The 10,077-nt window shown below is 68.0% G+C and overlaps 4 protein-coding genes across 8 annotated transcripts; 1 reads left to right on the top strand and 3 right to left on the bottom strand.

Moving 5' to 3' along the window:
* Positions 1-258: 258 nt before the first annotated feature.
* Positions 259-1,411, bottom strand: CDK2AP2 (cyclin dependent kinase 2 associated protein 2). Its single transcript, XM_056494160.1, has 4 exons — positions 1,057-1,411; positions 809-909; positions 584-716; positions 259-470 (listed from the first exon to the last, which is right to left on the bottom strand). The coding sequence occupies exons 1-4, from the start codon at positions 1,145-1,147 to the stop codon at positions 403-405; spliced, it is 393 nt and encodes a 130-aa protein (XP_056350135.1). The 5' UTR covers positions 1,148-1,411; the 3' UTR covers positions 259-402.
* Positions 1,412-1,651: 240 nt separating this feature from the next.
* On the bottom strand, positions 1,652-4,662 carry LOC130254529 (calcium-binding protein 2-like). Of its 4 annotated transcripts, none has more exons than XR_008840750.1 (8): positions 4,109-4,662; positions 3,500-3,661; positions 3,349-3,379; positions 3,136-3,270; positions 2,956-3,065; positions 2,730-2,877; positions 2,014-2,656; positions 1,652-1,908 (listed from the first exon to the last, which is right to left on the bottom strand). XR_008840750.1 is itself a non-coding variant. In XM_056494158.1 (8 exons), the coding sequence occupies exons 2-8, from the start codon at positions 3,803-3,805 to the stop codon at positions 2,631-2,633; spliced, it is 654 nt and encodes a 217-aa protein (XP_056350133.1). In that variant the 5' UTR covers positions 3,806-3,876; positions 4,109-4,177; the 3' UTR covers positions 1,940-2,630. The 4 variants fall into 4 exon arrangements, 3 of the variants coding, with proteins under 3 accessions (XP_056350133.1, XP_056350132.1, XP_056350134.1); XM_056494158.1 differs by lacking the exon at positions 1,652-1,908 and adding an exon at positions 3,764-3,876 and having other exon boundaries at positions 1,940-2,656; positions 4,109-4,177; XM_056494157.1 differs by lacking the exon at positions 1,652-1,908 and having other exon boundaries at positions 1,940-2,656.
* A 53-nt stretch (positions 4,663-4,715) lies between these two features.
* Positions 4,716-7,274, top strand: NDUFV1 (NADH:ubiquinone oxidoreductase core subunit V1). Of its 2 annotated transcripts, XM_056494153.1 has the most exons (10): positions 4,716-4,915; positions 5,000-5,082; positions 5,160-5,330; positions 5,403-5,586; positions 5,669-5,858; positions 6,181-6,393; positions 6,462-6,628; positions 6,704-6,785; positions 6,861-7,006; positions 7,084-7,274. In XM_056494153.1, exons 1-10 carry the CDS (start codon positions 4,862-4,864, stop codon positions 7,165-7,167), a joined length of 1,374 nt encoding a protein of 457 aa, XP_056350128.1. In that variant the 5' UTR covers positions 4,716-4,861; the 3' UTR covers positions 7,168-7,274. The 2 variants fall into 2 exon arrangements, with proteins under 2 accessions (XP_056350128.1, XP_056350127.1); XM_056494152.1 differs by having other exon boundaries at positions 4,782-4,915; positions 6,704-7,006.
* Positions 7,275-7,592: 318 nt separating this feature from the next.
* Positions 7,593-10,053, bottom strand: NUDT8 (nudix hydrolase 8). The gene is given in 7 exon segments (XM_056492351.1): positions 7,593-7,947; positions 8,022-8,099; positions 8,930-9,062; positions 9,128-9,455; positions 9,458-9,567; positions 9,569-9,598; positions 10,028-10,053. Coding segments are annotated over 7 exon segments (936 nt in total). The 3' UTR covers positions 7,593-7,716.
* Positions 10,054-10,077: the final 24 nt, after the last annotated feature.

Below are 10,077 nucleotides of genomic sequence, written 5' to 3'. Positions count from 1 at the left end.
GGGCCCGTGACGTCAGAGAGCGGAAGGCAGCGAGCGCCACTCACGGGCGCACCGCGTGTACCGGCACCGCCGCCCCCGGAAAAACCTCGTGTTTTATTTTAAAAAGCCACTTTTTAAAGTGATCAACGAGTGGTTTGACCACTCCTGCACCTCTCAGCTCCGGGACACCCACCCAGCGCGGCTCCAAACCAACTCCCCCCGCTCTACCCCGCGTCCCACCAGCGGGACCCACCCCCGCGGGGACACACCGAGGCCAAGTCCCAACATTGTCCTTTATTTATAAAAACACGCATTTATAAAGAGCGGAGAGCGTGGGGAGGGGGGGCTCGGGCAGCACGGCGGCCCCCCCGCCCCCGCCGCCACCACCGGGAAGTCCCGGGGGGTCCCGGGCGGCAGCTGCCGTTACGTGCGGGCGTTTCGCTCTGTCTCTGCCAGGCACTCCCTGACCAGCGCCCGGGCGTGGATGATCCCTGCGGGGAGAAGCACAGGGACACCTCCGATCACCCTCCAGTCGCTCCCCGCGGGGCTGGGGAGCCTCGGGGGTGCAGCACCGCGGACACCCTGTTCCCCTCCCCGCCCCTACCCCGCTTCAGCCGCTCCATGGCGCTCTTGCTGCCGGCGTAGGTGGGCCGGATCTCCTTGCCCATCTCCTCGATGACCGAGAGCAGGTCCGTGTAGGTGCTCTGCGAGCCCTGCGCCCCGGGGGGCTTCATGGCCTGCGGGAACAGCGGCACACGCAGGGACGGAGGGGCTGGGGGCCGCCCCCGCCGCCGCGCCCGGCCCCGCCGGCCCCGGCCCCGCGCCTCACCTGCACGTAGCCCATGGACGGCGGCCCGAAGTCATTGAAGAGCGGCCGGAAAGGGGCGGCGGCGCCAGGGACGGAACCGGAGGGCGACGGGACACTCGTGGCTGCGGGAAACTGAGGGTCACGGCCGCACTCCCCCTTCCTCGGTACCTCCCTCAGCCGGTACCGTCCCTTCCCGGGGTACCCCCTTCCAGCCCCTCTCCGCTCCCGGTGCCCCCCGTTCCCCCGCGGCTACCGCGGGGCTCTCTCACCGGCGGACGGTGCCCCGGGCCCCGGCGGGGCGGGGCTGGCGCTGGCGGCTCCGGGGGTAGCGGGGGCGGGAGCGATGGGCTTGTAGGACATCCCCGACGGCCGCCCGCCGCTCCCGGATCCCTGGAGCCCCGCGGCGGGGGTCGGCGTGCGGCCCCCGCGCTCGCCCCGCCGGTTGTATCGCCGGTGCCCGCCTCTCTTCAGCTCAGCTCGGCCCCGCTCGGCCCGGCGGGAAGCCGGGAACCGGAGCGGAGCGCGGCGGCCCCGGTTCCCGGTAGCGCTGCGCGGCCCCGGCCTGACCCTGGGTTTCTCCCCCCTCCGCCGCGGCCGGCGCTCGCGGTGATGACGCAGGCGCGTCACGAGCGCGACGTCATCACGCCGCCGCGCGCCTGCCGGCCGGTCACCATAGACACACGAGGCGTCGGCCCCGCCCCTCGGTGACGCGAGAACACGTGACTGTTGTGTAGGCCACGCCCCTTCATTCGGCGGTCCCTCTCATGGTCACGTGATCGGCCGGTGCCACCCCCACCCCCCCCCCCCCCCCCCCCCCCCACCCCGGGGGGCAGCGGGGGGCGCCGGGACCGGCACCGCCGCCAGTGCACCTCGTGTCACCCCACAGCCCCGGCCGGCGCCGGTCAGGGCGCCCCGACTCTCTGCGGGGTGAACCCCGGCCCGGACTTTGCGGGAATCGCCGCCGCCCGCCCCGGGAACCGGCCCCACCCGCCCGCCGTGCATTGCCCGGAGCCCCGTGCCCGCACGGGTGAGGCGGTGTCCGGGGTCCCGACTCCTGCGGGGCTCCCGTGACGCACAGTGGGAGTCCAGGGTTTTGGGGACGGCACTGCCACGAATAAACCCTTTGGAAACAACACAAAACACAAAACAAAAGTCTGTAGAGAGAGTTTTATCATTTCAAAAGGGCAAGATTGGCCCCAAAACTGCAGCCAGGGCAGGGAGAGTACCTGCAGCAGCCCTGCCTGCAGCTGGCTGAGGCCCTTCCACCCAGCAATGCTTTATTTCTCTCCTCGAGGTTCTCCTGGCTGGGCTGCCTGGAGTCTCCCCTGTGCCAGGGGCTGCCAGAACATCCACGAGGGTCTGTGCCAGCCCCGAAAAGAGAGGGATGCCTCACCCTAGGCGGGTCTGGGGTAAGTCTGAGCTCAAACCGTGGTGATGGGGTGGGTTATGCTGTGCAGTCCACATTAAACATGGTGTAGGGGGAGCACACAGAGTGGCAATGAAGGCTGGAGGGATGAGCAGCAGGGATGGGGCACAGCTGAAGGAGGGAGGACGACGATGGTGTGACTTTTAGGGTGAGATCTGGGTGGGAAGGGGGATAATGCAGGGAGAGAGCAGAGATGAGGGTTGAAGCTTGGCCGGGAAGGGTCCCAACTTTGTCCCCAGTGCCTCCCACCAGGGTCAGAGCTCAGCATAGGAGCAGCTCCAGCACCCGGCCTCACCCCAGGCACAGGTGCCGCTGTGCCAGCACTGCCCCAGCCCCTGGGAGCTGGGGGTCCCTCTGTGGCCCCTCCTCTTCGTAAGGCACGGGGGGGCTCGGGTCCCACGTTGGCACACACCGCCCTCAGCGCGACATCATCCGCACAAACTCTGACGGGGGAAAACACACATGGAACATCCCGGATGTCCCTGGGGGTGCTCCTGGCCCCTTCCCTGCTCCTACCTTCAAAGTCCACCAGGCCATCGCCATTGAGATCCACGTCCTTGAGGATCTCATCCACCTCCCGATAGTTGAGCTGCTGCCCCAGGAGCTTGCGCATGGCCTCCCGCAGCTCCGGCACACTGATCTGTCCGTCCCCGTTGGTGTCAAACTACGGACAAGGTCCCATTGCCACCGGCCACCCCTGGCATGCTGGCAGCCTACCCGTCTGTCCCAGCCGTTCCCATACCTCACGGAAGGCGTCACGCAGCTCCTTGATCCCAATCATATCCGCTGTCTCTGCCAGCATCTTGGGGCCCATCAGCTCCACGAAATCATCAAAATCCACCTTGCCCCCGGCTGCGGCAGGAGAGAGGTGTCAGCAGGGCAGGGCACAGGGATTGATAGGACCCGCTGCCCCACCACGTACTGATCTGCTGGGACAGCTCGATGAGCTCCATCTCCGTGGGCATGTAGCCCATGGTCCGCATGCACTCGCCCAGGTCCTTGTAGCTGATGTAGCCGTCGTGGTCCTTGTCGAACTCCCGGAATGCCTGCTTCAGCTCTGGGGACACCATGGCATCACCACCAGCACCCTGGCACCACCCCCCACCCGAGCGGGACACCCTCCCCAGCACCTCACCTTCAATCTCCTCAGGCCGCAGCTCCCGGTCCTGGGGAAGAGAGAACGGGAAGAGACGAAGGAGGGGTCCTACTCCCGGGGATCCCACAGGGATTCTGCCCTAAGCCGCCTGGGAGCGCAGGCAGCACACGGGGAGGGGACAGTCGCGTACCCGTTGGGTGATGGCGATGCTCTGCCGCAGGAAGATGCAGGCCGGCCCCACCAGCCCCTGCAGCACCGAGTATCCCTGCATCGGAGAGGTCTGTGCCACGTCCAGCACGTCCTCAGGGTCCCCTGCGCCGGAGCCCGGAGCACCCGAGCGTGGCTTCCCATCCTGCGGGTGGAGCAGGCGTCAGCGGCGAGGGGGGGGCCAGCCAGGGACCCCCCTTCTCCTCCTCCTGCTGCTGCCCCGCGGGGTGTCACAGCCCTGCCGTACCTTGGGGAGCCGCCGCTCAGGGGTCTTGGTGCAGTTGCCCATGGCTGGGGGCTGCCCCCGTGCCGCAGGACATGCCTGGCCCCGGGGGGGGCTGGCTGGCGCAGACCGCGGGGCTGCCACCGGGGATTTGAGGTTTTTATGGAATATCTGGGGATATGCAGGGCAGGCGCGGGGGGGTAGGTGCCGCGCCCGCGTGCATAATCCTCCGGATTATTTCCCGCTCGGCCGCCCTGCTCCAGATGTGGGCAGCCGCCCAGCTGTTCCCCAGTCCCGCAGCCTCCCTGCGAGGGCACGCAGGATCCCCGGCACGCACCGTGCCCCGGCCCTGTCCCCGCCGCCGGTTACCTGCCCAAAAGCGAGGGGCGGCCGGGGGCCCGGCTCCTCCGCAGCCCGCTGACGCTCCACGGGGGACGCAGCGCTACGGTTCAATCTCCCCCGGCTGCCCGCAGGGCCGGGGGCGCAGGGACCCCTGAGCCGAGGGGCCGGGCGGGAGCCGCGGGCACCCCTCCGGCCGGCGCCGTGGTGCCGGGGGGTGCCCCGGCAGGCGGGGGGCGCGGGGCTGCCGGCGCCTCGCCGCTGCGGCCCGCGGAAGAGGAAGAACATTCCGCCCGCTCCTGCTCCTTCTCCCCACGACCGGGGCCAAGCGGGGAGGAAACCAGATCGTCCCGAACCTACGCTCGTCCCTCGCAGGGACGAGGCCACCGCTGTCCTCGGTACCAGCCGCGTCGGCCGGGAGATCGGGTGGAGCGCAGCGACCCCCCGGGGCGCTGCTGGGGGGGAGCGGGGCGCCCCGGGGGGCTCCGGGGGGGGCGGACGGGGGGCTCCGGTTTCAGCGCCGAAACCCGACCCGGGCCGGGGCGAGGGGCACGTGCCGGCGAGCCGCCAGCGAGGCCACGCCCCCTCCGGGGCCGCGAGCCCGCCCTGTGACAGCGCCTCCCGCTCTTGCCCCGCCCCCTCCGCGCGGCCCCGCCCCCAAACCGGCTCTGCTCCGGCCCTTCTCTTGTGACGTCACTGGCGCGCCGCCGGCGCTCCCCCTGACGTCACCGCGGGGGCGGCTGAAGGTGACGGTGGTCGGTCCCGGTGCCGGTGCCCCCCGCCATGGCCGGCAGGCAGCTGCTGGCGCTGCGGCGCCTGCCCGCCGCCTCCTTCTCGGTGAGCGGGGACGGGGCGGGGAGCGCGGGGACCATGCAGGACGGGGCCCGGTGTTCCCCGTGCTGAATCCGTGTGTCTCCGCAGACGGCGCCCAAGAAGACGCAGTTCGGGTCGCTGCGGGATGAGGACCGGATCTTCACCAACCTCTACGGGCGGCACGACTGGCGGTGAGTAGCGGGAGCAGCGTGGGGAGTGCCGGTGCCCGGTGCTCGGTGCCCGGTGCCACGGTGCCCGGTGCCCGCAGGCTGCAGGGCGCGCTGCGCCGCGGCGACTGGTACAAGACGAAGGAGATCCTGCTCAAGGGCGTGGACTGGATCCTCGGCGAGATCAAGACCTCGGGGCTGCGGGGCCGCGGCGGCGCCGGCTTCCCCACCGGCCTCAAGTGGAGCTTCATGAACAAACCCCCGGACGGGAGGTGAGACCGGGACCGGCTGCAGCTCCGGTTCCGCGGTGTGGGGAGCCCCCCCTTGACATGAGCTGCCCGCAGGCCCAAGTACCTGGTGGTGAACGCAGACGAGGGCGAGCCGGGCACCTGCAAGGACCGGGAGATCATGCGGCACGACCCGCACAAGCTGCTGGAGGGCTGCCTGGTGGCGGGGCGGGCCATGGGCGCCCGCGCCGCCTACATCTACATCCGCGGGGAGTTCTACAACGAGGCCTCCAACCTGCAGGTGAGGGGAGCACCCCGCAGCCACCCCACAGCCCCTGGCGTGGCTGGGGGCGCTCCTGGGCTCAGCAGCTGCCCCGCTGCAGGTGGCCATCCGCGAGGCGTACGAGGCCGGGCTGCTGGGCGGCGACGCCTGCGGGTCGGGATACGCCTTCGACGTGTTCGTGGTGCGCGGTGCCGGCGCCTACATCTGCGGGGAGGAGACGGCGCTCATCGAGTCCATCGAGGGCAAGCAGGGCAAGCCCCGCCTCAAGCCCCCCTTCCCCGCTGACGTGGGTATGGCACCACAGCTCTGTCCTGAATTCCCAGCTGCCACCCCAAAACAGTTGTCCCCTGCTTCAAGGAGAGCACCACAGCCAACACCACGTCCATTTAGAGCTCCCTCTGTTTCATGGAATAATGTAGGTTGGAAGGGGCCTGAAAAGACTACTCCACCCTGCTTCCATGGGCCACCTACCATGGTCCCAAGCTGTTCCAAGCCCTGTTGAACCCGGCCTTGGACACTTCCAGGGATTGGCCAGCCACAGCACCTTTAGGTCATTTGTGCCAGGGCATCACCACCCTCACAGGGAGGAATTTTTTCCTCATGTTTTCCCAGGTGTGTTCGGCTGCCCCACCACAGTGGCCAACGTGGAGACGGTGTCGGTGGCCCCCACCATCTGCCGGCGCGGCGGCGCCTGGTTCGCCAGCTTCGGCCGGGAGCGGAATTCTGGCACCAAGCTCTTCAACATCTCGGGGCACGTCAACACACCCTGCACGGTGGAGGAGGAGATGTCGGTGCCACTGAAGGAGCTCATTGAGAAACACGCCGGTGAGTGCCACGGCTGAGCCGGGCTGGAGTGGGGCTGGAGTTGCCTGTCCTGACCGTCCTCTTTGCAGGAGGTGTCCGTGGAGGCTGGGACAACCTGCTGGCCGTCATCCCAGGCGGCTCCTCCACACCGCTGCTGCCCAAGTCTGTGTGTGAGACGGTGCTGATGGACTTCGATTCCCTGGTGCAGGCACAGAGCGGGCTGGGCACGGCTGCTGTCATCGTCATGGATAAATCGGTAAGGGATGGGGATCCCATGACTCCCCCAGCCACGGTGGGACCCTCGCTTTCCTCACCCTCCCTCTCTCCCCAGACCGACATCATCAAAGCCATCGCGCGCCTGATCGAGTTCTACAAGCACGAGAGCTGTGGGCAGTGCACTCCATGCCGGGAAGGTGAGCAGGGAGCCGTGGGTGAGGGGCTGTGGGGCGGGACCCTGCAATCCCATCCCTGTTCCCCCGTTCCCTCAGGCGTGGACTGGATGAACAAGGTGATGGCGCGGTTCGTGCGGGGCGACGCGCAGGCCGCCGAGATCGACGCGCTCTGGGAGATCAGCAAGCAGATCGAGGGACACACCATCTGCGCCCTGGGTGACGGCGCGGCCTGGCCCGTGCAGGTGAGGGCCTGGAGGGCTCGGAGGGGCCAGCAGCCTCCCCCCACTCCATTATTAACCAGCTCCCCTGCTCCATGCAGGGCCTCATCCGCCACTTCCGCCCCGAGCTGGAGGAGAGGATGCGGCGCTACAGCGAGGCCAAAGCCCGAGCGGCGTCGGCATAAGGATTCACCACCACACCTCCCTTCTCCTGCTTGGAGGGGTTCTGGGGTGCTGGCAGCACTCAGAGGGTTCTCCAGAGGGTCCTCAATAAATGCTGCTGTGCTCCAAGGCTCTGCCGTGGACATAAAGTGGTGGGAAGGGGCTGATGGAGCAGAGGGCCTCTGGGTCCTGGTGTACCTGTAGCAGGAGATCCCTAGGGATTATGGGGTCACACAGCTGGGGCCTGAATACCCCAGAGGGGAGATCCTGGATTTCCATGAGGCTGGGGGTGGGGCAGAGGTGATGGCTGTAGGATATTAACAGACACAGTCCCCTCCTTGGGAACCCCATGCTCCCTGTCCCCGCTGCAGTGGCACCAGGACTCCTCCTCCTGTGCCCATGCCAAGGGACAGCTGTCCTGGCCACGCTCCACAACTCAGAGCCCAGGGCAGTTCCAAACATGGCTTTTACTGAATCACAGTGTGTGACATCGCTGCTGGGCTCAGAGCCGTTTCCCCCGTGCACGGGTGGAGAGCCGAGGCACTGGGACCCCACAGCCGCCCCCATCCCGCTCATCCCGGGGCTTTCCGGGGAGGCACGTGGGTCTTCCTGCGGTAGCGGCCAGGCACCAGCAGCTCCAGGGTCAGCTCGGTGATGATGGCCGTGAGCCCCCACACCTTGTGGGGGCCATTGAGGAACACGGGCAAGGTGTATCCGTAGCCGCTGGCCGTGCGGAAATGGGTGTAGCCCTGGTTCTCCTCGCGGAGCAGGTGAGCCAGGGGCAGGGTGAACACTTCCTCCACCTGTCAGCGCAGACCACAGTGACTGGGAACAGCTGCCACGGGAAGAGGAGCAGGCCTGGGGAGGAGTCACTCACCTCGTCAGGGTTGGGGTTCAGTGTCAAGGCCTCCAGCGGCCCCAGGTTGGCCACAACAGGTGCCACGCTCATTCCATTCTGGAAGGTGTGTCAGCAAGGGACAGGGTGACACCCCCTCCCCAAACTGCCTGGGCCTTGACCCACCCTGCACCCAGTTCAGGCACCCACCATGCGTGTCAACCCCCACCAGTGCCACTGCCTTGTGTCTTGTCACCTTGAATCCCCAGAATTCTTGTCCCATGTCCCTGCTGACCTTCCCTGTCATGTGTAACCCATCAGCTGTGTCCTTGTCACACCAAATCCACCACCCTTTTCCCTGCTGCCCTATCCCCATGACCCAGAATCCCCATCACCTATCACCTGTGTCCCTGTCCCCCTGAACCTGCCACACACGACCCTGTTACTTTGTCCCTGTCACCTGTGACCCTGCTGCCTTTTCCTTGTCATTCCAATCCTCTGCTGCCTGCAACCTCCCTCACCTGTGTTCCTGTCCCCCCGGACCCTGCACCCTGTCGCCCATCTCCCTGTTGTCTTGTCCCTGTCATCCAAAATGCTTGCTCTGTCACCTTTGTCCCTACTGCTTTGTCTCTGTCAACTGAACCCCTTCTCTGTGTTCCTGCAGCCTTCTTCCTGTCACCCCTTGTTCCTTCTTCCTGTCACCCCTTGTTCGTGTCATGTCACCCTGTCATGTGTGCCCGTCATCCCAAACCTGTCACACCAGAACCTTTGTCCCTGTCATTTACCTCGAACCCGTCGCCCATGACCCTGCCGCCTTCCCTGTCACCTTTAACCCATCTCCGTGTCCCTGTCACCTTGAACCCATCCCTGTGTCCCTGCCGCCCGCCCTTTCGCTCTTGTCCCCGCACGCCCTCGCCCCCGCGCCTCCAAGCCCCGCCGATCCCCGGTACCCGGTCGGGCAGCGTCCGAAGCTGTCCCCAGACGCTGGTGGCTGCCACCGCCACCCCCAGCTCCTCCCGCGTCTCCCGCAGAGCCGTGGCCACCGCGTCCCCGTCCGCCGGGTCCCGCCGCCCACCGGGGAAGCTGAGGGAGGGATCGGGGTGGGTCAGGGCCGGCTCGGTCCCGGTGCCCGCTCCCCCCGCCGGTACCTGACGTCGCCGCTGTGGGGGCCGGCGAGGCGGCGGGAGCGGAGCGTGAAGAGCAGCGCGGGGCGGCCGCGCACCGAGCACAGCGGCACCAGCACCGCGGCCGCCGCCGCCGCGCCCGCCGCGCCCCCCGCCGCCAGCCGCGCCCGGCACCGCCGCTCGCTGCCGCCGCTCAGCACATCCCCGCCGTCCCCGGCACCGCCCGGGCCCGCCATGGCGCCGGGAGGAGCGGCGGGGGAGGAGGGACCGGGGAGGGACCGGCACCGCCCCCCGCACCGAGCCCGCCCCCGCCGAGGCGCTTCTGTCCCGGGGGTGCGGCAGCCTCCCCCGGTGCGGAACGGCCCCTGCCGGGTACGAAACCACCTGCCGGCTTGGCCATGCCCCCGCCCGGTGTGCCACAGCCGCCGCCAGGCGCGCAGCCTTTTGGCAACAGCCCCTGCCAGGTGTGACCCACGTCCCACCTTTGCAATGTCCCTGCAGGTGTGCAAGTCCTGCTCCAGCCGTGCAACAGCCCCCACCAGGTGTGCTACAACTCCTGCCAGGTGTGTGACTTACCCTCCGACACCCTTCCTGCTCTGCCAGCTGTGCAAGTCCCGCTCCAGCTGTGCCACAACTCTCAGCACGTGTGCAGCAGCCCTGCCAGGTGTGCAGTAACCCCCCCGGAGTGCGTCCCTCTCGCAGGTGAGTGACAGCCCCTGCCAGCTGTGTGACCCCACCTCCCAGCTCTACACACCCCCTGGGTGTGCAAACCTCTGGCCAGGTGTGCAACGCTCACCTCTGCCCCCTCCACGGGCCGTGCTAGGACCCTTCCAGGTGTCCAACAGCCCCTTCCAGGTACCAAACGGCCCTTTCCAGGTGTCCAACAGCCCCTTCCAGGTACCAAACAGCCCCTTCCAGGCATACATTCCCCCCACTTCTGACACACCCATGTGCCACTGGCCCTCTGTGTCATC

Source organism: Oenanthe melanoleuca, chromosome 5, assembly GCF_029582105.1.
Source record: "Oenanthe melanoleuca isolate GR-GAL-2019-014 chromosome 5, OMel1.0, whole genome shotgun sequence".
In the NCBI taxonomy this organism is placed as follows: domain Eukaryota; kingdom Metazoa; phylum Chordata; class Aves; order Passeriformes; family Muscicapidae; genus Oenanthe; species Oenanthe melanoleuca.
The sequence above is the reverse complement of the archived record's forward strand: the minus strand, read 5'-3'. Positions and strand labels throughout refer to the sequence as shown.

What these genes read in the sequence shown, in the direction of transcription:
- LOC130254529 (XM_056494157.1), bottom strand. Translation starts at nt 4,366, where the DNA reads ATGTTCTTCCTCTTCCGCGGGCCGCAGCGGCGAGGCGCCGGCAGCCCC. An exon ending in CGCCCCTCGCTTTTGGGCAG is followed by an intron (nt 3,662 to 4,108) that starts GTAACCGGCGGC and finishes CTCCACCCGCAG; the next exon opens with GATGGGAAGCCACGCTCGGG. An exon ending in TGCGTGACGCCTTCCGTGAG is followed by an intron (nt 2,878 to 2,955) that starts GTATGGGAACGG and finishes CCTTGTCCGTAG; the next exon opens with TTTGACACCAACGGGGACGG.
- NDUFV1 (XM_056494152.1), top strand. Translation starts at nt 4,862, where the DNA reads ATGGCCGGCAGGCAGCTGCTGGCGCTGCGGCGCCTGCCCGCCGCCTCC. An exon ending in ACGAGGCCTCCAACCTGCAG is followed by an intron (nt 5,587 to 5,668) that starts GTGAGGGGAGCA and finishes GCCCCGCTGCAG; the next exon opens with GTGGCCATCCGCGAGGCGTA. An exon ending in GCTCATTGAGAAACACGCCG is followed by an intron (nt 6,394 to 6,461) that starts GTGAGTGCCACG and finishes TCCTCTTTGCAG; the next exon opens with GAGGTGTCCGTGGAGGCTGG.
- CDK2AP2 (XM_056494160.1), bottom strand. Translation starts at nt 1,147, where the DNA reads ATGTCCTACAAGCCCATCGCTCCCGCCCCCGCTACCCCCGGAGCCGCC. An exon ending in GCCCGGGGCACCGTCCGCCG is followed by an intron (nt 910 to 1,056) that starts GTGAGAGAGCCC and finishes AGTTTCCCGCAG; the next exon opens with CCACGAGTGTCCCGTCGCCC. An exon ending in CGTCCATGGGCTACGTGCAG is followed by an intron (nt 717 to 808) that starts GTGAGGCGCGGG and finishes CTGTTCCCGCAG; the next exon opens with GCCATGAAGCCCCCCGGGGC.